General features: G+C 45.1%; 1 protein-coding gene across 2 annotated transcripts in view; it reads right to left on the reverse strand.

The window, feature by feature from the left end:
• LOC144489017 (cullin-associated NEDD8-dissociated protein 1-like) overlaps window positions 1–20,414 on the reverse strand; it is a 49,132-nt gene extending 28,718 nt beyond the window's left edge. The window contains exons 1-4 of one of the 2 annotated variants that reach the window (XM_078206965.1): window positions 20,240–20,413; window positions 11,820–11,963; window positions 8,651–8,805; window positions 5,313–5,436 (exon numbers count right to left, since the gene is read on the reverse strand). In XM_078206965.1, coding sequence (XP_078063091.1) covers window positions 5,313–5,436; window positions 8,651–8,805; window positions 11,820–11,963; window positions 20,240–20,307 — 491 coding nt within the window. In that variant the 5' untranslated portion in view covers window positions 20,308–20,413. Of the gene's footprint in view, window positions 1–5,312; window positions 5,437–8,650; window positions 8,806–11,819; window positions 11,964–20,239 lie in introns of both variants that reach the window. The other variant, XM_078206966.1, reaches the window with a different exon arrangement.
• Between the last annotated feature and the right edge of the window lie 1,205 nt (window positions 20,415–21,619).

The following is a 21,619-nucleotide window of genomic DNA, read 5'->3' on the forward strand; positions in this document are numbered from 1 at the left end:
AGGCAAAAATAGCCATTGGACCATTGGAAAATGAGGCTGGAGAAGTAATACTAGGAAACAAAGCAATGGTAGAGGAACTGAATAGTTACTTTGCATCAGTCTTCATGGTGGAAGACACCAGTGGGATGCCAGAGCTCCAGGAGAGTCAGGGGGCACAAGTGAGTGTAGTGGCCATCACTAAGGAAAAGGTTCTGGGAAAACGGAAAGTTCTGAAGGTGGATAAATCACCTGGACCGGATGGACTACACTCCAGAGTTCTAAAAGAAATAGCTGAGGAAATTGTGGAGGCATTGGTGGTGATCTTTCAGGAATCACTGGAGGCAGGGAGGGTACAAGACTGGAAAGTAGCTAATGTAACACCGCTGTTTAAGAAGGGAGGGAGGCAGCAGACAGGAAATTATAGGTCGGTTAGCCTGACTTTAGTCATTGGCAAGAATTTAGAGATGATGTGGAGATGCCGGTGTTGGACTGGGGTAAGCACAGTAAGAAGTCTCACAACACCAGGTTAAAGTCCAACAGGTTTATTTGGCAGCACAAGCTTTCAGAGTTTTAGGCTCCTTCTTCAGGCGAGTGAGGAGTTGAGAGGAGTGAGGAGTCTGAGACTCCAAAAGCTTGTGCTGCCAAACAAACCTGTTGGACTTTAACCTGGTGTTGTGAGACTTCTTACCAAGATTTTAGAGTCCACAATTAAAGATGAGATTGCAGAGTACTTGGAAATGCATGATAAAGTAGGACTGAGTCAGCACGGCTTTGTCAAGGGGAGGTCATGTCTGACAAGTCTAGTAGAGTTCTTTGACGAGGTAACAAGAAAGTTAGATAAAGGAGAACCAGTGGACATGATTTATTTAGATTTCCAGAAGGCCCTTGACAAGCTGCTGCATAGGAGACTGTTAAATACGTTAAGCGCCCATGGTGTTAAGGGTAAGATCCTAGCATGGATAGAGGATTGGCTGACTAGCAGAAGGAAGAGAGTGGGGATAAAAGGGGTCTTTTTCAGGATGGCAGCCGGTGACTAGTGGGGTGCCTCAGGGGTCAGTGCTGGAACTACAACTTTTCACAACATACATTAACGATTTGGAGGAAAGAACTGAAGGCACTGTTGCTAAGTTTTCAGATGATACAAAGATATGTAGAGGGACAGGTAGTATTGAGGAAGCAGGGGGCTGCAGAGGGACTTGGACAGGTTAGGAGAGTGGGTAAAGAAGTGGCAGATGGAATACAATGTGGAAAAGTGTGAGGTTATGCACTTTGGAAGGAGGAAAATAGGCATAGACTATTTTCTAAATGGGAAAATGCTTAGGAAATCAGAAACACAAAGACTTGGGAGTGATTGTTCAAGATTCTCTTAAGGTTAACATGCAGGTTCAGTCGGCAGTTAGGAAGGCAAATGCAATATTAGCATCCATGTCGAGAGGGCTAGAATACAAGAGCAGGGATGTAACTTCTGAGGTTGTATAGAGCTCTGGTCAGACCCCATTTGAAATATTGTGAGCAGTTTTGGGCCCATATGCAAGGAAGGATGTGCTGGCCTTGGAAAGGGTCCAGAGAAAGTTCACCAGAGTGATCCCTGGAATGAAGAGCTTGTCATATGAGGAACAGTTGAGCACTCTGGGTCTGTACTCGGTGGAGTTTAGAAGGATGAGGGGGGATCTTATTGAAACTTACAGGATACTGCAAGGCCTGGATATAGTGGATGTGGAGAGGTTGTTTCCACTAGTAGGAAAAACTAGAACCAGAGGGCACAACTTCAGGCTGAATGGACGATCCTTTAAACAGAGGAGGAGGGAGTTCTTCAGCCAGAATGGTGAATCTGTGGAACTCTTTGCCACAGAAGGCTGTGGAGGACAGGTCATTGAGTGTCTTTAAGACAGAGATAGTTAGGTTCTTGATTAATAAGGGGGTCAGGGATTATGGGGAAAAAGCAGGAGAATGGCGATGAGAAAAATATCAGCCACAATTGAATGGCGGAGCAGACTCGATGGGCCGAGTGGTCTAATTCTGCTCTTATGTCTTATGGTCATTGCACTACTTTGAAGAGCAAGAGCTTTCTCCCTGGTGCAAGCAAACCATATAGTACAGAGGAAGTCACTGCTTCTCTCCTGGTCAATATGTATTCCTCAACCACCATCGTTAAAATGGTCACTTATCTCTCTTACAATTGTGCGCCTGTGCGTGCAAATTGGCTGCCAGGTTTATGGTAGCACAAGTGACTGCGATTTAAAACATACGTTATTGACCATTAGGAACAATGGGACAACCTGAGATTCTGAAAGAAACTGTATAAATTAACTCTTTCTTTTCAGTGTAGTGGGGGACAAAGGAGCACTGGATAGTGTTGGTAGCAGGCTCCAAACTGCTAAGCATGGGCTTGTGAGCATGTGTGTCTGGAGGTAGACATACAAGATACAAGCAAAAATAAGTACAGCAAAAGGGTGAGGTGTAAAGGGAACAAGAGCCACTCAGAGTTCTGGATCTACCTTTCGCTAATGTGACTTTTAAACTGTCAGAACTGAGATGATCTGTAACAGAGATAAACTGACCACAACAGCTGCCTGATTGTTGTTAAAAACTTAACTGGTTCAGGGAAGGGAACTTGACCCCCTAATCTGGTCTGGCCTAGACAGGACTACAATCCCACAGTAAGGAGTGAACTGTTAATGCCCCCTGCAGAGACCTGCTGGCCAATCAGTTGTAAAAGCAACTGTCATTAGGAGATGTTGCCATTAACTGCTCAGGGCAACTAGATATGGGTAACCATGCCAGGGCCCATTTCCTGAAAATAAATAAAAGCTGCCCTGCATGTATCACCACCACTCTCTCCGATCAATGCTCTCTTCCTCAGCACCAGACAACGTGGAAAACTTACGTGTCTCCTGGGAGTGTGACCTGGGCCACCGACTCTCAGGGCAAGATTGGATGGAGGCTCTAAGACTGACCCTCACGACCTCCACCTGCAGTAGAATGAGAGAGGGTCATCTCAGAACCTTCATTGTATGGTCCTTATCCAGCACAAACCTACAACAGTTCCATCCTTCCTTAACCAGAATAAGGCCAACTCCTATACCTGGTCCTGCCTCAACCACCAAACCTTTCTTAGGATTTCTTAGAGACCATTAGCCCAGCTTGAATGGTCATGGATCCCTTGAATCAGTCCCAACCTCACGTTATTCCTCCTGCAGGACAGGAAATCTACAGAGATCTCAGCAACACCTGCTTCCACCCTCCACAAACAAAGTGTGGCCACACGAACAGAGATATTTATCATTTATTAGGATGCGGGTCATGCTCTCCTCTCAAAGTGATCCAGTGCATCCCAGAATAGAACCTTTCTGAGATCTGCTCACCAGCTGCTCTTCATTACAACCAATATTTGTGCTTATGAGGCCAGCCATTGTAGGCCACTTAGGATCATAAGGTTAACGAAATAAGAGCACCAGTGGGCTATTTGGCCCCTCGAGCCTGCTCTGCCATTCAATAAGATCATGGCTAATCGGACTGTGGCTTTAACAGTACTTCCTTGCCTGTCCCCCATAACCTTTGACTACCTTGTCAAAAATCTGTCAAACCTGGAATATATTCAACGACTCAACCTCCACTACTCAATGAGAATTCCAAACACAAACAACACTGAAAGAACAAATTCCTCCTTATCTCAGTCTTAAATGGGGACCCTTATTTTTAAAAAGTCACACCAGTAGCCCTTGTTCTAGATTTCCAGCATCTCACTCGTCAAGCCCACTCAATCTTACACATTTCAATCACTTCTTATTCCTCTAAACTTCAATGAGTAAAGGTCCTCCACTCAAGATGGTTTTGCATTAATGTCAGAAATGCCATAGAAAAGCAGCATAATTATTATATTAAGCTTTGTGCAACATTCAGCACTGGATGAGCAGACATTTCTTCCAATTAAATATTCAGAATGTCAAAGCTATTGTCTTGGGATCCTCAACAAATTCCATTTTCATCCCATTCCCTGACCACGGTCTGAGAATGAACCAGACAGTTTGCAATCTGTATATTTTATATATGACCAAGTAGAGTTTCCATCTCCATAAGCTCACCATCCCCATCCTCACCATCACCATTCCATCTTGATAGCATTGCTCATTTCCGCACCTGCCTCAGCCCAGATCCAGCTGAAACCCTCATCAATGCCTCTTGTTACTTCACTGTCCTACAGTACCTCAAATTTCAAATTCTACTCCTCACGCTCTAATCCTTCCTTGGTCTCAGCCCTATCTCTGTAACCTCCAAAAGCACTATAATCCTCAGATCTTTGTTCCTCCAATTCTGGCCTCTCACGCATAAACAACTTCTTTTGTTCCCAGACCTGGTGGTGGTCCCTCCAATTATATCGGCCCAAGCTCCAAAATTGCCTCTCTAAACCTCTTCACTTCTCTGTTTCAAATGTTTCTTAAAACCTATCACTTTGACCAAGCTTTTGCTCACCTGCTATAATGTCACCTCCTTTGGCTGCCATTTCTATTTGGCTGATTACGCTCTTGTGAAGTATTTTGGGCTGCTTTGTTAAAAGTCTATGCAAATAAGAGCTTGCTTTCTTTTTTATGAATCAGTTTTCTGGTAGGAGCAATCCAGTAAACGGGTGGGTGATTATGCCATAGACATGCAAATTGTAGCTCTGCAAGGTGCTTTGTGAAATGACAATGCCTGATTTTTGCGGGTTGTGGTTATGATTTTTTGATTCAGAGTTATTACCTTCTATATCACCCGACCTCTGTCTCTTCATTAAATTTGCATTGCTTCTCAGGCAGAGGACTGGGACTGCATATCAGTGTGAAAAAAATGAAAGATGCTCAGACATTCCCCACCCCACCTCTTCTCAGACATTAAGAACCTCTGAACAACATCCTGGGCAGACGAACTGGATCTGGTGTCAAATTCATAAGATAACACCTCGTGCAGGTTCCCATGCCAACTGATCCCAGCATTTCTCACCATTTCCTCCTTTGCATCATTCAGTGGATGTTCACCAACATTGTCCCTGTCTCCACATTCACAATGATTATGGCTGTTGTTTTTTAACATAGACCAGTATCTAATATGCACAACAATTGAATTTAACTGCAGCATATCTCATACAAGATAACACCTCGTTTATACCACAGAATAAATTACTTCTAATAGTATCATCCTTGTGAGCCACTAAAAAAAATACTTGGAACAATGTCAGTTTACCAGCATGAAGAATATTACTCCATATAACACCACACCTGTGTGCTACTACAGTACTGTTCCTTCTTCATACAATAATAATTGGAACTCCTTTGTCTGCGATACTCTGTAGTTACCTGCTTAGCATATCAGACAGTATATCCAGGGCCTCCAGCTGGACAGACACATCCTCTTGCTTGGCGATGGCACTTGTCAGGCGTCCAGTGATCTTCTTGCACACATTGGCAGAGAGAGCTAAACCTAGAACAGCAGCAAATGGTTATTGACTGCAGGTACTGCCTAGGGGGTTCATTTAGTTTGACATCAACGACCAAATTGAGGCAATTCTACATTTCCTTTTCCCTGGCCAGTAAGCAGAGCAGGGAAGAGATGTTTGTTCATTACATTTAAGATTTTTATTCTCAAAATTCCCACTTCTCATTGTCTCAGCATAAAACCAATTAAGTATAAATTGGGGAATTATCACCATTTTATGATAACAATCTGGTGACCTCAGAAGCTCCAAGCCCTCTGCCGGTGACCCTTGGTAGACTTGAATATTTAGTCAGTCTCATTCAGATGTTCTGAAGACTTGGCTACCATCCTAGACTGCTGCATGGCCTCTTCTAGCACTGTGCAGTGACTCTTGGACCTTGGTCAGTGCTGTAGTAGCCCTAGAGATTCAAGGCCTCAACCCATATCACTTGGCAAAAGCCTAAAGGAAAGTCCAGATTAATTTTACCATCCTTTACTGGAAAGAAAATCAGTTGCTGGTCCTATCTATCAAGTATGACGTCTCACAACACTAGATTAAAGTCCAACAGGTTTATTTGGTAGCACAAGCCACTAGCTTTCGGAGCGTTGCTCCTTCATCAGGTGAGTGGGAGTTCTGTTCACAGACAGGTCATATAAATTGGGGAATTTACAAAATAATGGTTAGAATGGCCAATCTATCAAGGCCAGATGTACAGTTTAACAGGACATATTATAGGAGAGCATGTTAAACAAAATAGCTGTACTAAAAACAATTATATAAAGGAGTTTTTGAATGAATCCACAGATTAGTGAATTTCACCTTACACATTCAGTTCCTCCACCAACAGTGCACTGTAGCTGCAACGTGCATCATCTACAAAATATACTGCAGCAACTCACCAAGGCTTCTTGCAAATGCACACCCTCTACCGCCTAGAAGAACAAGGGCAGACACATGGGACCACCACAAGACCGCATGTTCTCCTCCAAGTCACGCAGCCCCTATGACGTGGAAATATCTCATCGTTCCCGCATCGGCCCTAGGTCAAGATCGTGAATCGCAAACTAGCGGCACCACACCACAGAGACTGCAGCGGTTCAAAGCAATGCTCACCACCACCCTTTCATGGACAATTTGGAGATGCTTATAAATGCTAGCTTTATCAGTGAAACCCACATCCAATGACCGAATTTAAGAAAAGGATCCAGTGTGGTGATCCATACAGAAAGACCCCAGGTTTATTTTCCAGTTTATTCTTAGTTGGTGGAGAAGAAAAACATCCAATGCTCCTGTTCTCAGTGACTATCCAATGACAGATGGACAATAATGGGCAGGGCGAGATTTGACATCGATGCCCTCCTTGTTCCAGTATCTTGCTTGAATTCAATGCCAAGGCTCACCTATGGCCTCTTGGTAGAAGTACCAGAAGATGGCCAGTACCTGTGAAACCGCACTGTGTCAACTGCAGAAAGAAAATTTGAGAACAAAGTTCTAACATTAAGCATTTCACAGCAATAGATTTTGGATTGACCAGGGGTGAAGAAATTTTTCACACGTCACCTGCTCTGACAACTGGACAGCTCCTGTCATCCATTGAGCCTCAATCACTCCCATCATAAAACAGTTCTAAAGCACAGGCCCCTTTCACAAGACATAGGAGCTGAAATAGGCCATTCAATGAGATCACAACTGATCTAATGATAATCCTCAACTCCACTTTCTCGCCTTATCCCCATAATCCCTGATTCCCTTACAGATTAATAATCTATCTCAACCTTGAACATACTTAGCGGTCTAACTTCTACAGCCATCTGCTGTGAATTCCACAGATTCACTATCATCAGAAGAAATTCCTTCCCATTTCTGTCTTAAATGGCGACTCCTCACTCAGATTCTGCCCTCTGGTCCTAGACTCTCCCACAAGAGAAACAACCTCTCAGCATCTACCCTGTCAAGACCCTCAAGAATCATATATATCTCATTCTTCTAAAACTTCAGTTTAGGCTTCAAGCCATCCAGAAATGTTTACAACCATAATTTATGCTGAAATCCCATTACACCACGGAGCAGCAGGATACACAGAGCGAGATCATTCAGAGTGAAATTAGGAAACAGTTCATCCACAACAAGGGGCAGTACAAATCTGGAACCCAAAAGGCTGTGAATGATCAGCTAACTGGAGCTTTCAAAACTGAGATTGATAGGCTTTTATTGGGTTAAGTCAGGGAATTTGGAGCCAAGGCAGACAATTTGAGGCATCGGTCAGCCAGGACTTAACTGAATGCTGGACAAAGCAGGCTCAAGATGTTGAATAGACCTACTCCTGTTCATGTTCCCAGCCACAATTACTCTAAGGTTACTGCACAAGCTTCAAGGGAAAGCAGATCATTGTTGCTCATGGGGCAGCATTGCTGAAAGTCCGAGACTCAGCTGACTAATTATGAAATCAATATGAAAATGACAATGAGAATCAGGCTGCCACAAATGGCTCATCCAACTGAGGCAGACTGTGACTGAACCGAAGGCCAAAGTTTAATCCAGGATTGGATCAAATTCGCTGGCTTCAGCCAGGGTGGCAGATGGCACGTGATAATTGCCTCACTGACCCTCAAGAGGGTAAAGGTCAAAGAAAAACAATTTAACTAGGGTTGCTGCTCTGCATCGCATACCACTAACCCACTGCTGGGAATACATGCCTGTGCTTCTCAGGTGAAAGAGGATTAGGCTCATGCCACTCATGACCAAATAGCCTTTTAACACTCAAACATTGAAGCTCACCCACTAAAAATAGCCAACTGAGTTTGGTACTGATGATTTTGATGGCCTTGAAGTCAGAATCCAGAGAGACAACACCGCAATGACAGGAAGGCAATGATAAAACATTCAGAGAAACCCATCCTCAAAACACTGAAGGAACAATTAGTTGCAGCTGGTTTGTACCACACATTCACATCCCAAGTGTGTCATACATAGAAACATAGACATAGAAACATAGAAAACTACAGCACAAAACAGGCCCTTCAGCCCCACAAGTTGTGCCGAACATATCCCTTACCTTTTAGGCCTCAGAAACCATTATCAGTAATCATGTGCTTTGGTACAGAAAGGTTTGCATATTTGGTAACAAGTTGAAAATACACTATTGTATCAGGATTGGCAGGGGACAAATGTAAATTGAGAGGGCCTCCAAAGATTACAAGGAATGAAAGAGAATCTTACCACTAGAAGCAGGAGGCAGCTCTGCAATGACAGTCTTCAGGCCAATACTGGATATGTCCCGTAGCTGCTCTTTGTCGGACAGCATGTTTGTACATAACGTGTCCACGATCGTCTCCACCTGGTATTCTTTCACCTTGCTGACCAGTGGGCCCAAACTGAGCAAGTGAACAAATAAAATACTGTCACCCTGGCATTCAACACCATCACTCTTCCCCTTTCTCTGCCTCTCCTCCCATCCCCCAACAACTCTCCATTTCTTCAGCAAGCTGCAGAAATGGTCCCACCGCAACAAAAAATTACTTGTCAGATAAAGGTCCCCTTCCAGTTGCTGCGAAGTGGTAGGTTGCGTAAATGCTGAGATTAGACACGCATGTAGCAAAGGTAGTGGTTTTAATGGGGCATATTAAGTTTCACATAGATTGGGATAAGCATGTGCCAGCATAAGGCTAGCATGTGCCAGAAAGATAGTGAATTTGAGCGATTTTGGGACAGATTTCTGAAATATATCTAAGAAACAACTAGTGAACAGCTCATAATAGATTTAATGAGCATAAAACCAGATATAGTTAACAGTCAAATGATGCATGAAGATTTATCTAGTAGTGATCATAACATGATCAAGTTCAATGTAGTGTTTGAAAGGTAGAGAAATGAAACAGATTCTATATTTAGGTAGTGCTGACTTCAATGTGATGAGACAGAGACTGTCTACAGTAATCTAGACAAATATGCTAATGAGTAAAACACAGGAACATAGGAGCAGGAATAGGCCATTCAGCCCATTGAGCCTGCTCTGTCATTCAATACTATCATGGCTCTTCATCCACTTCAATGCTCCCCAACCACAACTATCCCCATATCCCTTTATGCCATTGGTATTTAAAAATGTCAATCTCTGCTGTAAACATACACTATGACGGAGTTTCCACAGTCTTGTGGGATAGAGAATTCCAAAGATCCACAACCCGCAGTTTAAAAAAAAGATCAGTGGAGTGTCCAAAAAAGATTTGAAATACAAAACAGCTTATATCCCAAAATGGCGAGAGTCAAACCTGTCTAATTACTATGGATAGCTAATAAGTTAACAGACAAAATGAACTTAAAACAAAAAGCATAGAAAAAATGCAAAACACAGTATAAATCCCAGTGAAGGGGAAAGATAGAAAGAACTGCAAGGGGTGACAAAACATAGTAAAAGATACAAAAAGAAACTTACAAGAAATATCAAAATCAACAAAAATCTTCTATAAAATTACATTAGAAAAAAAGCAATGGAGTCTCTTGAAACCTACAACAGTGAAGTTGTCAATGAAAGCAAGGACACGCTAAACAATAACTTTGCATCAGTATTTACAGGAGAAGAGGTCAGCAATCTAGATATTCCAAGGAAATTATTTTTCTTTATTATTCATTCATAGGATATAAGTATTGCTGACAAGGACACATTTGTTGTCCTTTCCTGTTCGCCCTCGTGTGGATGGGGATGAGCCATCTTCTTGAACCCCCAAATTGCGTAGATACAATTACAATGCAGTTAGGGAGGGTGCTCCAGGATTTTCGCTGAGCGACAGTCAATGAATGGCAATACATTTCCAAATTAGGATGGTGCCTGACTTTGGGGGGTGGCGGGAGACCTGGCAGGTGATGGCATTTCCACACATCAGTTGCCCTTATCCTCCTTATTGGTCGGGGTCACAGCTTTGAAAGGTGCTGTTAAAGGAGGCTTGACAAGTTGCTGCAGCAGTGCTTCTTGTATATAATACACGCTGCTGCCACTATGCACGGGTGATGGTGGGAGTGCATCTTTAAGATGATGGACGGGTGGCGGTCAAGCGTAAATGCAGTGTAAATTTACCAGCATGAAAGCTTAATCCTTGGAGTCTCACTAATCAGGACGGATTACACAAATTATGATTGTATTCCCTGAAATTTGGAAGGTTACAGGGCTATTTTCTCAAAATATTCAAGATATTAAGGAAAATGGACAGTTTAGATAGTATGTAAAAGGTTCCACCATTAAGGGGTATTGTCTAAAAGTTAAAGCCAGACATTTCAGGGAGAGAAATAAGGAAACACTTCACCGCACACACATGGGTGGCACGGTGATTTGCACTGCTTGCCTCTCAGCGCCAGGGACCCGGGTTCGATTCTGACCTTGGGTGACTGTGTGGAGTTTGCACTTTCTCCCTGTGTCCACATGGGTTTCCACCAGGTGCTTCAGTTTCCTCCCACATCTATAGATGTGTAGGTTTGGTAATCCCGCCTTGGTAGATGTGCGGGATTACGAGAATAGGGCAGGAGAGTGGGTCTAGGTTGAATGCCTTTTTTTTAAAAAACCAATAGGACGGCACAGTTGCTAGCACTGCTGCCTCACAGCGACAGAGGCCAGTGTTCAATTCCAACCTTGGGGTTACGGGGATAGGGCAGGGGAGGGGGCCTGGGTAAAATACTCTGTCAGCTGGTGCAGACTCAGTGCGCCGAATGGCTTCCTCTATGTTTGGAACTCTCTTCCACAAACAGAAATTGATGCTAGTTCAATTATCAACTTTAAAACTAAAAGTAATAGATCTTTGTTAGTCAAAGGTATCAAGGAAAATGAAACAAAGATAGATATGTGTGGAGTTAGATGAGAGAGCAGCCATGTTCTAATTGAATGGTAGAACAGGTGTGAGGGGCTAAATGGCCTACTCCTGTTCCAATCTTCCAATGATTACATTCGAGGCTGAGTGGTAAGAGCACAAACAAGACACAGCCTTTGGACTGCACCAGTGTTAACTCTCAAGCAGAAATAGACAATGGCCTTCAATGGCAGGAATAAATCAGCATGCAAATTGCTACTCTAATGTATCACAAAAACAGATGGAGAGCCATATTGCCGCTGGTGATAAAGGCAATGACTGTAATTTAATGGATTCACCACGCTGCCATACATGTGAACACATGGCGAACACTTGCAGAGTCACAATAACCTTGCGTTAATTCCCTGCTGTACGGTCAAGCACCAAGTCAATAAGTCCCATCAACACTAGTAGGCTGGAGGCTCAGGGGGAGATGAGACAATGCACATTCAATGCCATCAGTCAAGGAGAGGCTGGCAGCAGGTGACACAATCAGAATCACCAGCCTAAAGCAGCATATCAGACCATTAGGTTCAGCAACTGTCACTTACCACTTCACGGCCAGGTTCTGCACCTCTCCATTTTTATCCTCCAGCAACCTGAGCAACATCTTCACCACCTTCTTCTCACTGTCATCGTCCAATTTAATGGAGTCTTTCTGCAACTCTACCATCAAGTCATTGGTGGCCATGAACCTAGACAACAGCAGACATTCATATAGATTTTCAAAAAAAAACCCTACTCCTTTGGATTATTGAAAATATCACACATGTATTCTATTTTTTACAGAGCCCAAACTTCCTTCAAAACGCATATAAACCTCAAAAGCCTATTCCAAGAGTTTGCTGCTCTCTTAGCCACTTGGAATGAAAATGTCCTTCCAGCATAGTCATGTAGCAGGGAAGGTGAAATGCATCTCCAGAATATTCATAGATAAACAACCATGCACAATGGTTAGCTGCCCACCAACCAGGGACCCAGGTTCAATTCTAGGCTTGCCTGACTGTGTGTAGTTTGCACGTTCTCCCAATGTCCGTGAGGGTTTCCCCCGGGTGCTCTGGTTTCCTCCCTCAGTCCAGATGCAGGTTAGATGGATTGCCATGCTAAATTGTCTCTCAGTGCAAAGACCCAGGTTCAATTCTGGCTTTGGGTGATGGCCGGGTGGCAATTTTCCTCCCACAGTCCATGTGCAGGTTAGGTGGATTAGCCATGGTAAATTGCCCATTGTAGGTTAGGTGGATTAACGATGGTAAAAATATGCAGGGTTGTGGGGATAGGACCTGCGGGGGGGTCCTGAGTAAGATGCTATTTCAGAGACACGATGGGCCGAATGGCCTCCCTCTGCACTGATTCCAAAAGCCGAGTAAGTACAATGTACCCACATGAAGAGCCAGATTTTTATCTTGTTTAATTCCTCCGAGGGAGAAATGAAACACTGAGGTAGGCAAGGGGATATTGATACATTAGAATTGTTAATAATATACTGGCACAACACTAGGCATGATGTGGAGATGCCGGCATTGGACTGGGGTAAACACAGTAAGAAGTCCAGGTTAAACTCCAAGTTTGTTTGGTAGCAAAAGCCACTAGCTTTCGGAGCGCTGCTCCTTCGTCAGGCGAGTGGGAGTTCTGTTCACAAACAGGGGATATAAAGACACAAACTCAATTTACAAAATAATGATTGGAATGCGAGTCTTTACAGCTAATCAAGTCTTAAAGGTACAGACAATGTGAGTGGAGAGAGCATTAAGCGCAGCTTAAAGAGATGTGTATTGTCTCCAGACAGGACAGTTAGTGAGATTTTGCAAGTCCAGGCAAGTCGTGGGGGTTACAGATAGTGTGACATGAACCCAAGATCCCGGTTGAGGCCGTCCTCATGTGTGCGAAACTTGGCCATCAGTCTCTGCTCAGCAACTCTGCGCTGTGTGTCGTGAAGGCCGCCTTGGAGAACGCTTATCCGAAGATCAGAGTTTCTACAAAGATGCAAAAAAGCAGACAAGATACCGAAAGGACTACAGATCACGAACCCACTCAGGTCAACCTACAACACAGACTACGCTGAGAGACTTGGCCATCGCACCTCTCTCTCACTCCTCAACCACCTCATACACCAGCTCTACAGCAAACGCCGCATCCTGGAAACCAAGATAGAATCCATATTCTCAACTTGCACTCAGGACGCTGCGAAACTCTGCCAAGCAGACGAGACAAAGGAACTACGCCATCTACATGCACACCAAGAACAGGAAACTTGAGAAACTCGGCATCACCACCAGCAGCAACCAAGCCTCCCCCGGTACCACAGTAGAAAACAGTACCACTGCAGGGAAGTCCATTGTCAACTTGTCGGACTACACACTTCAACCAGATGAAATCGAAGTTCTCAGCCGAGGGCTCAATTTTTGCTCCACCACCAAAATGGACCCCATCAGTCTCGCAGCAGACACAGAGGAATTCATCAGGCGAATGAGGCTGCGGGAGTTCTTCCACAAACCCCAAGAGGCCAACAGCGAACACAATGAGACAGCCAATGAACCGGAACAGCCGACAGAGAGATCCGCAGTGCATCCGAAGAGGAAAGAGTCGAATTGGACTCCTCCGGAAGGCTGCTGCCCTCGACTTGACATGTATGCCCAAGCCATCAGGAGGTACATCAACACCAAATTCATCAGCCGCACTCACAAGACAGCCCCGAACATTACCCGAGCACAACGCAACGCCATCCGCACTCTCAAGACCAACTGCAACATTGTCATCAAACCAGCAGACAAAGGAGGGGCCATCATACTGAACAGAACGGATTACTGCAAAGAAGTGTACCGACAACTGAACAACGAGGAACACTACAGTTACCCACAGATCCGACCAAAGAACACACCCGTCAACTCAACACTCTGATCAAGACCTTTGATCCGGATCTTCAGAGCACCCTCCGTGCTCTCATCCCACGTACTCCCCGCGTTGGAGATCTGTACTGCCTCCCAAAGATACACAAGGCAAACACACCCGGCCGTCCCATCGTATCGGGCAATGGGACCCTGTGCGAGAACATCCTGAAACCCATTGTACAAAGAACCCCCAGCTTTTGTCGCGACACTACGGACTTCCTACAGAAACTCAGCACACATGGAGCAGTTGAACCAGGAGCACTCCTCGTCACAAATGTATGTCTCGGCACTCTACACCAGCATCCCCGCGACGATGGCATTGCTGCAACTGCCTCAGTGCTCAACACCGACAACTGCCAATCTCCAGATGCAATTTTACAACTCATCCGCTTCATCCTGGACCACAATGTCTTCACTTTCATAGAAACATAGAAAAACTACAGCACAAAACAGGCCCTTCGGCCCCACAAGTTGTGCCGAACATATCCCTATCTTTGAGGCCTACCTATAACCCCCCACCCTATTAAGTCCCATGTACTCATCCAGGAGTCTCTCAAAAGACCCTATTGAGTTTGCCTCCACCACCACTGACGGCAGCCGATTCCACTCGTCCACCACCCTCTGTGTGAAAAACTTCCCCCTAACATTTCGCCTGTACCTACCCCCAGCACCTTAAACCTGTGTCCTTTCGTAGCAGCCATTTCCACCCTGGGAAAAAGCCTCTGAGAGTCCACCCGATCTATGCCTCTCAACATCTTATATACCTCTATTAGGTCTCCTCTCATCCTACGTCTCTCCAGGGAGAAAAGACCGAGCTCCCTCAGCCTATCCTCATAAGGCATGCCACTCAATCCAGGCAACATCCTTGTAAATCTCCTCTGCACCCTTTCAATCTTTTCCACATCCTTCCTGTAATGAGGCGACCAGAACTAAGCACAGTACTCCAAGTGGGGTCTGACGAAGGTCTTATATAGCTGCATCATTATCCCCGGACTCCTAAACTCAATCCCTCGATTGATAACATAAGAACGTAAGAAATAGGAGGAGTAGGCCATCTAGCCCCTCGAGCATGCCCCGCCATTCAATACGATCATGGCTGATCTGAAGTGGATCAATTCCACTAACCCGCCTGATCCCTATAACCCCCAATTCCCTTACCGATCAGGAATCCATCTATCCGTGATTTAAACATATTCAACGAGGTAGCCTCCACCACTTCAGTGGGCAGAGAATTCCAGAGATTCACCACCCTCTGAGAGAAGAAGTTCCTCCTCAACTCTGTCCTAAACTGACCCCCTTTTATTTTGAGGCTGTGCCCTCTAGTTCTACCTTCCTTTCCAAGTGGAAAGAATCTCTCCACCTTTACCCTATCCAGCCCCTTCATTATCTTATAGGTCTCTATAAGATCCCCCCTCAACCTTCTAAATTCCAACGAGTACAAACCCAATCTGCTCAGTCTCTCCTCATAATCAACACCCCTCATCTCTGGTATCAACCTGGTGAACCTTCTCTGCACTCCCTCCAAGGCCAATATATCCTTCCGCAAATAAGGGGACCAATACTGCACACAGTATTCCAGCTGCGGCCTCACCAATGCCCTGTACAGATGCAGCAAGACATCTCTGCTTTCATATTCTATCCCCCTTGCGAAGGCCAGCAGACCATACACCTTCTTAACCACAACCAGTTCTTCATCCAGACACACGGAACAGCCATGGGGACCAAATGCGCACCTCAATATGCCAACATGTTCATGCACAGGTTCGAACAAGACTTCTTCACCGCACAGGACCATCACCCGATGCTATACACTAGATACATCGATGACATTTTCTTCCTTTGGACTCGTGGTGAACAATCACTGAAACAACTCTATGATGACATCAACAAGTTCCATCCCACCATCAGACTCACCATGGACTACTCTCCGGAATCGGTTGCATTCTTGGACATACGCATCTCCATTAAGGACGGTCACCTCAGCACCTCACTGTACCGCAAGCCCACGGATAACCTCACGATGCTCCACTTTTCCAGCTTCCACCCTAAACACGTTAAAGAAGCCATCCCCTACGGACAAGCCCTCCGAATACACAGGATCTGCTCGGATGAGGAGGATCGCAACAGACACCTCCAGACGCTGAAAGATGCCCTCATAAGAACAGGATATGGCGCTCGACTCATCGATCGACAATTCCGACGCGCCACAGCGAAAAACCGCACCAACCTCCTCAGAAGACAAACACGGGACACGGTGGACAGTACTTCCCCGGAGCGGAGAAGCTATGACATCTCCTCCGGAGCCTTCAACATGTCATTGATGAAGACGAACATCTCGCCAAGGCCATCCCCACACCCCCACTTCTTGCTTCAGACAACCGCACAACCTCAAACAAACCATTGTCTGCAGCAAACTACCCAGCCTTCAGGAGAACGGTGACCACGACACCACACAACCCTGCCACAGCAACCTCTGCAAGACGTGCCGGATCATCGACAGAGATGCCATCATCTCACGTGAGAACACCATCCACCAGGTACACGGTACATACTCTTGCAACTCGGCCAACGGTGTCTATCTGATATGCTGCAGGAAGGATGTCCCGAGGCATGGTACATTGGGGAAACCAACGGATGAATGAACACCGCTCGACAATCACCAGGCAAGACTGTTCTCTCCCTGTTGGGGAACACTTCAGCGGTCACAGGCATTCGGCCTCTGATCTTCGGGTAAGTGTTCTCCAAGGTGGCCTTCACGACAGCGCAGAGTCACTGAGCGGAGACTGATAGCCAAGTTCCACACACGAGGACGGCCTCAACCAGGATCTTGGGTTCATGTCACACTATCTGTAACCCCCACGACTTGCCTGGACTTGCAAAATCTCACTAACTGTCCTGTCTGGAGACAATACACATCTCTTTAACCTGTGCTTAATGCTCTCTCCACTCACATTGTCTGCACCTTTAAGACTTGATTAGCTGTAAAGACTCGCATTCCAATCATTATTCTGTAAATTGAGTTTGTGTCTTTATATCCCCTGTTTGTGAACAGAACTCCCACTCACCTGACGAAGGAGCAGCGCTCCAAAAGCTAGTGGCGTTTGGTACCAAATAAACCTGTTGGACTTTAACCTGGTGTTGTGAGACTTCTTACAACACTAGGCCTCAGAGCTCAAGACTCATGGTTTTATAACATTTTACTACATGGCAGCAGTCTGAAATCATACCCTTGCTTGTTACAAATTTATCACCTATTCAACCTATCAGTTGGGAGAGAGGGGTGTTGGCAAAAATCACACCACTGTAACAGGCAGACATCAATCCTGATGTTGTGGTGGGTTTATTGATCAGTGTGCTTGTACCCTAATGCAATTGTATGTCAAAGTACAAGCACATCAACACAATTAACCGACTCGGTGTATTCAGCATGCCATAAGAGGGTATCTAATTGGGAGATTCATGAAAAAGGTGACCCTGCACTGTTACCTGTGATGTGAAGGATGGGTTATTTACGCTCGAGTACCATTAAAGGCAGGGAACCCTATGTCGGCAGTCAAGAGCTTGCTCATATTACAACTTGGCTCTTTGGATTTAGAGGCAAGGTCAAGAGACAGTGGCCTAAAGTGCATTGCTGTCCCATGCTTACCTTCATACAATCTCAATAAAACCAGCTGTAAGTTTAATTCCAGCATTTGTGTATTTACACAACTGGTTGCAACAGTTGGCAAGTCGCAATTTAAAAAAAAATATTCTCGGGGCCCGAGTGTCATTGGCAATGCCAGAATTTTTCTACCCATTTCTACTTTCCCTGAACTTCAATTTGACATGCCTTCAGTGTATTGCTGGGCCATTTCAGAGGCCAGTTAGGGGTGACGCATCTCAAAGTGGTGCTGGAGTCACATGTAGGTCAAGACCTTGGGTTTAATTCTCTAAAGAACATGAATGAACCAGTTGGGTTTATTTTTTTTAAAGCAACAGTCCAAAAGCTTCATGGTCATTTACTTATACTGTACCAACTTTTTATTTCCAAATTTTATAAACTGGCTTATTAGTCTCGCCCTCTAGATTACCAATTTGTAAGTGGCCAAAATAAGGCTTTTGTAGGCAAAAGGGATCAAACGTGTCCACAAGCAGCACTTCACTACTGCACTCAGCAGATGAGATGTCTGATAAGTTTGTACAGCACTCTCAGGTGATATAAAAGTTTTGAATGATTGCTCAGTGAGACAGTTGGCTGCCAGACCAGCCTACAGTCACCTCTGTGTCCTCGGAAAATGAACTGCCCAGGAAGCACTTTGGGATTCTGTTAGAGAGATATTAAGGCTTTATCTGTCTCTGAGCAAAATGGTTATGGGTTCCCAAATGCCAGTGTGTAGTCACAGGCGACATCTATCGGAGGAGATGTTAAACCAAAACCCTGCCTCACAGGTAGTAGCAAAAAATTTCCTGATACTATTTCAAAGAGTGGGAAAGTTCTTCCAGCACCCTGACCAGTATTATCAATCATCACAAACAAATGATGATTATTTCACTGCTATTTGTGGTAGCCTGTTGAGTGCAAATTGGCTACTGCATTTCCTACATTACTAGCATTTCATTGCTGGCAAAGTGTTTTGGGATGTACTGTGGCTGTGAAAGGCATCAAATAAATGAAAGTTCATTCTTTCTTCACAGAAATAAAAGTTCTTTGTTTTAAGGCTCAATTTCAAGTAAAGTTATAAACAATTAGAAAAAAAATGCAGATATTTTAAAGAAAATCCTGCCAAAACTCTTAAAAGGCAGGGAAAGGAGAAAATGTGGCATTTAGAAATCAGAAACCCTGCAGTGTAAAAGGACGCCATTCAGCCTATCGGGTTTGCACCGACAACAATCCCACGTGGGCCTTATCCCCACATATTTACCCCACTAATCCCTCTAACCTACGCATTCCAGGTCACTAAGGGGCAATTTAACATGGCCAATGCAACTAACCCGCACAGCTTTGGACTGTGGGAGGAAACTGGAGCACCCGGAGGAAACCCACACAGACACGGACAGAATGTGTAAACTCCACAGTGACCCATGGCAGTAATCAAACCCAGGTCGCTGGCGCTGTGAGGCAGCAGTGCTAACCACTGTGCCACCATGCCACCCATTCTATTCAAGAATCACAAGAGTTCAAAACCTTCGTGCAGCCTTGTGGACATTTTTGGTTCCTTTTGCCTACAAAAGCCTTAATTCAGCCACTTACAAATTGGTGCTGGATAGCTCCTTTAGTTGATTGCAAATTATAGATCCTGGACCGATAATGCTGAGCCATCAGTGGGTTTCCTGCGGGTGCTCCTTCCACAGTCAAAAGGACATGCTGGTTAGGTGTATTGGCTGTGCTAAAATTCTCCGTGTACCTGAACAGGCGCCGGAATGTGGCGACTAGGGGATTTTCAGTTACTTCATTGCAGTGTTAACATAAGCCTACTTGTGACACTAATAAATAAACATTACTTTCAACTTTTAAAACAATCAATTAATATCAATGACTGTTTCTCTTTCTCTGCACCAATGCTTGGCAGAGACACTCAAACACAAAGATAACACTGCATAACATGTACAACAGCTCACGAACTCACTTCTGCAGAGGATGCATTTTAGGAGAAGGCCCTTGGTGTCTCATACACATTGTGAACCATAACGTGAACACACCCCACGTGAACACCAACCCAGTGTCGCTAAATTGAACGGATTCAGAGTTCAGTGGCGTGAAATTATGATATAAACAGTCCTGTACATAGCTGTAGGCTGCAACAACGAGCTGGTCATAAGTTTCGCACTCCACTTTGCGAAATGCAGCATGGTGCCGACAGAAGGAACACCCCAAATGATGTTTTGTGTAAAGTTGAGGAGGATGCAATGTTAGACATGCACAAAGCAGCCACCTTCCCAGAGCACTGGCACAGCAAAGTACAATCCACACACACACAAAGCCGCGAGTGTTGAGAAATACAGCCAGGGGGAGTTGAGTTTGAGGTGGGATTTGTGGTATTTCTAGTGGGCAGGGACAGGACAATCCGTGCTTAAAGCAGCAGGCAGTGTCTCTGGCTGTTTACCTGAAGTCCTTGTCACTGGATGTCATCTTCTCCAGCAGGTTGGAGATGTGATAGGATACGTTGGCCATGTTGTGCAGAGTGTGAGGCCTGGCTGTGAGCTGCGGACACTGACCCTGCCACCCCTTCGCTGCTCTTCCATGGGAGAAGATGGCGCTCAGCCCGGCGGCCTCGCTGACGTCAGGCCGGGGTGACAGGTCACTGGCAGAGACCATCGCCGTCAGCAGCGCGGGGGGGGGAGACGGCGCCGGCGGCCGCACCCCTCCCACTGACACCGAATGGCACCTTCCGGGGTGCACCTCACAGCAACATCCAGAGAGAGAGATCTACTGGGAATGATCACTGAGAGATCTATTAACCCACTGAAAAGACACTGACTGAGAGATCTACTGGGAATGACCACTGAGAGATCTATTAACCCACTGAAAAGACACTGACTGAGAGATCTATTGGGAATGATCACTGAGAGATCTATTAACCCACTGAAGAGACACTGACTGAGAGATCTACTTGCAATGATCACTGAGTGATCTATTAACCCACTGAAGAGACACTGACAGAGATCTACTGGGAATGATCACTGAGAGATCACATTAACCCAGCAGAGACATAGAAACATGGAAACTAGAAGGAGGAGAAGGCCATTCGGCCCTTCGAGCCTGCTCCACCATTCATTTTGATCATAGTAAGAAGTCTCATAACACCAGGTTAAAGTCCAACAGGTTTATTTGGTAGCAAAAGCTTTCAGAGCGTTGCCCCTTCATCAGATGAGCGACTCACCTGATGAAAGAGGAGTGCTCCGAAAGCTTGTAATACCAAATAAACCTGTTGGACTTTAACCTGGTGTTGTGAGACTTCTTACTGTGCCCACCCCAGTCCAACGCCAGCATCTCCACATCATTTTGATCATGGCTGATCATCAAATTCAATATCCTGATCCCCCCTGCCCCCCATATCCCTTGATCCCTTTAGCCCCAAGAACTATACCTAATTTCTTCTTGAAATCAGACAATGTTTTGGCCTCAACTACATTCTGTGGTAGTGAATTCCACACATTCACCACTCTCTGGGTGAAGAGGTTTCTCCTCACCTCAGTTCCAAAAGGTTTACCCCTTATCCTTAAACTATGACCCCCAGTTCTGGACTCCCCCACCATCGGGAACATTCTTTCTGAATCTACCCTGTCTAACCCTGTTGGAATTTTATAAGTTTCTACGAGGTCTCCTCTCACTCTTCTAAACTCCAATGAATATAACCCTAGCCGATTTAGTCTCTCCTCATATGACTGACCTACCATCCCAGGAATCAGCCTGGTAAACCTTCACTGTACTTCTCTCTATAGTAAGGTCATCCTTCCTCAGATAAGGACACCAAAACTGCACA

Source organism: Mustelus asterias, unplaced genomic scaffold, assembly GCF_964213995.1.
Source record: "Mustelus asterias unplaced genomic scaffold, sMusAst1.hap1.1 HAP1_SCAFFOLD_1925, whole genome shotgun sequence".
In the NCBI taxonomy this organism is placed as follows: domain Eukaryota; kingdom Metazoa; phylum Chordata; class Chondrichthyes; order Carcharhiniformes; family Triakidae; genus Mustelus; species Mustelus asterias.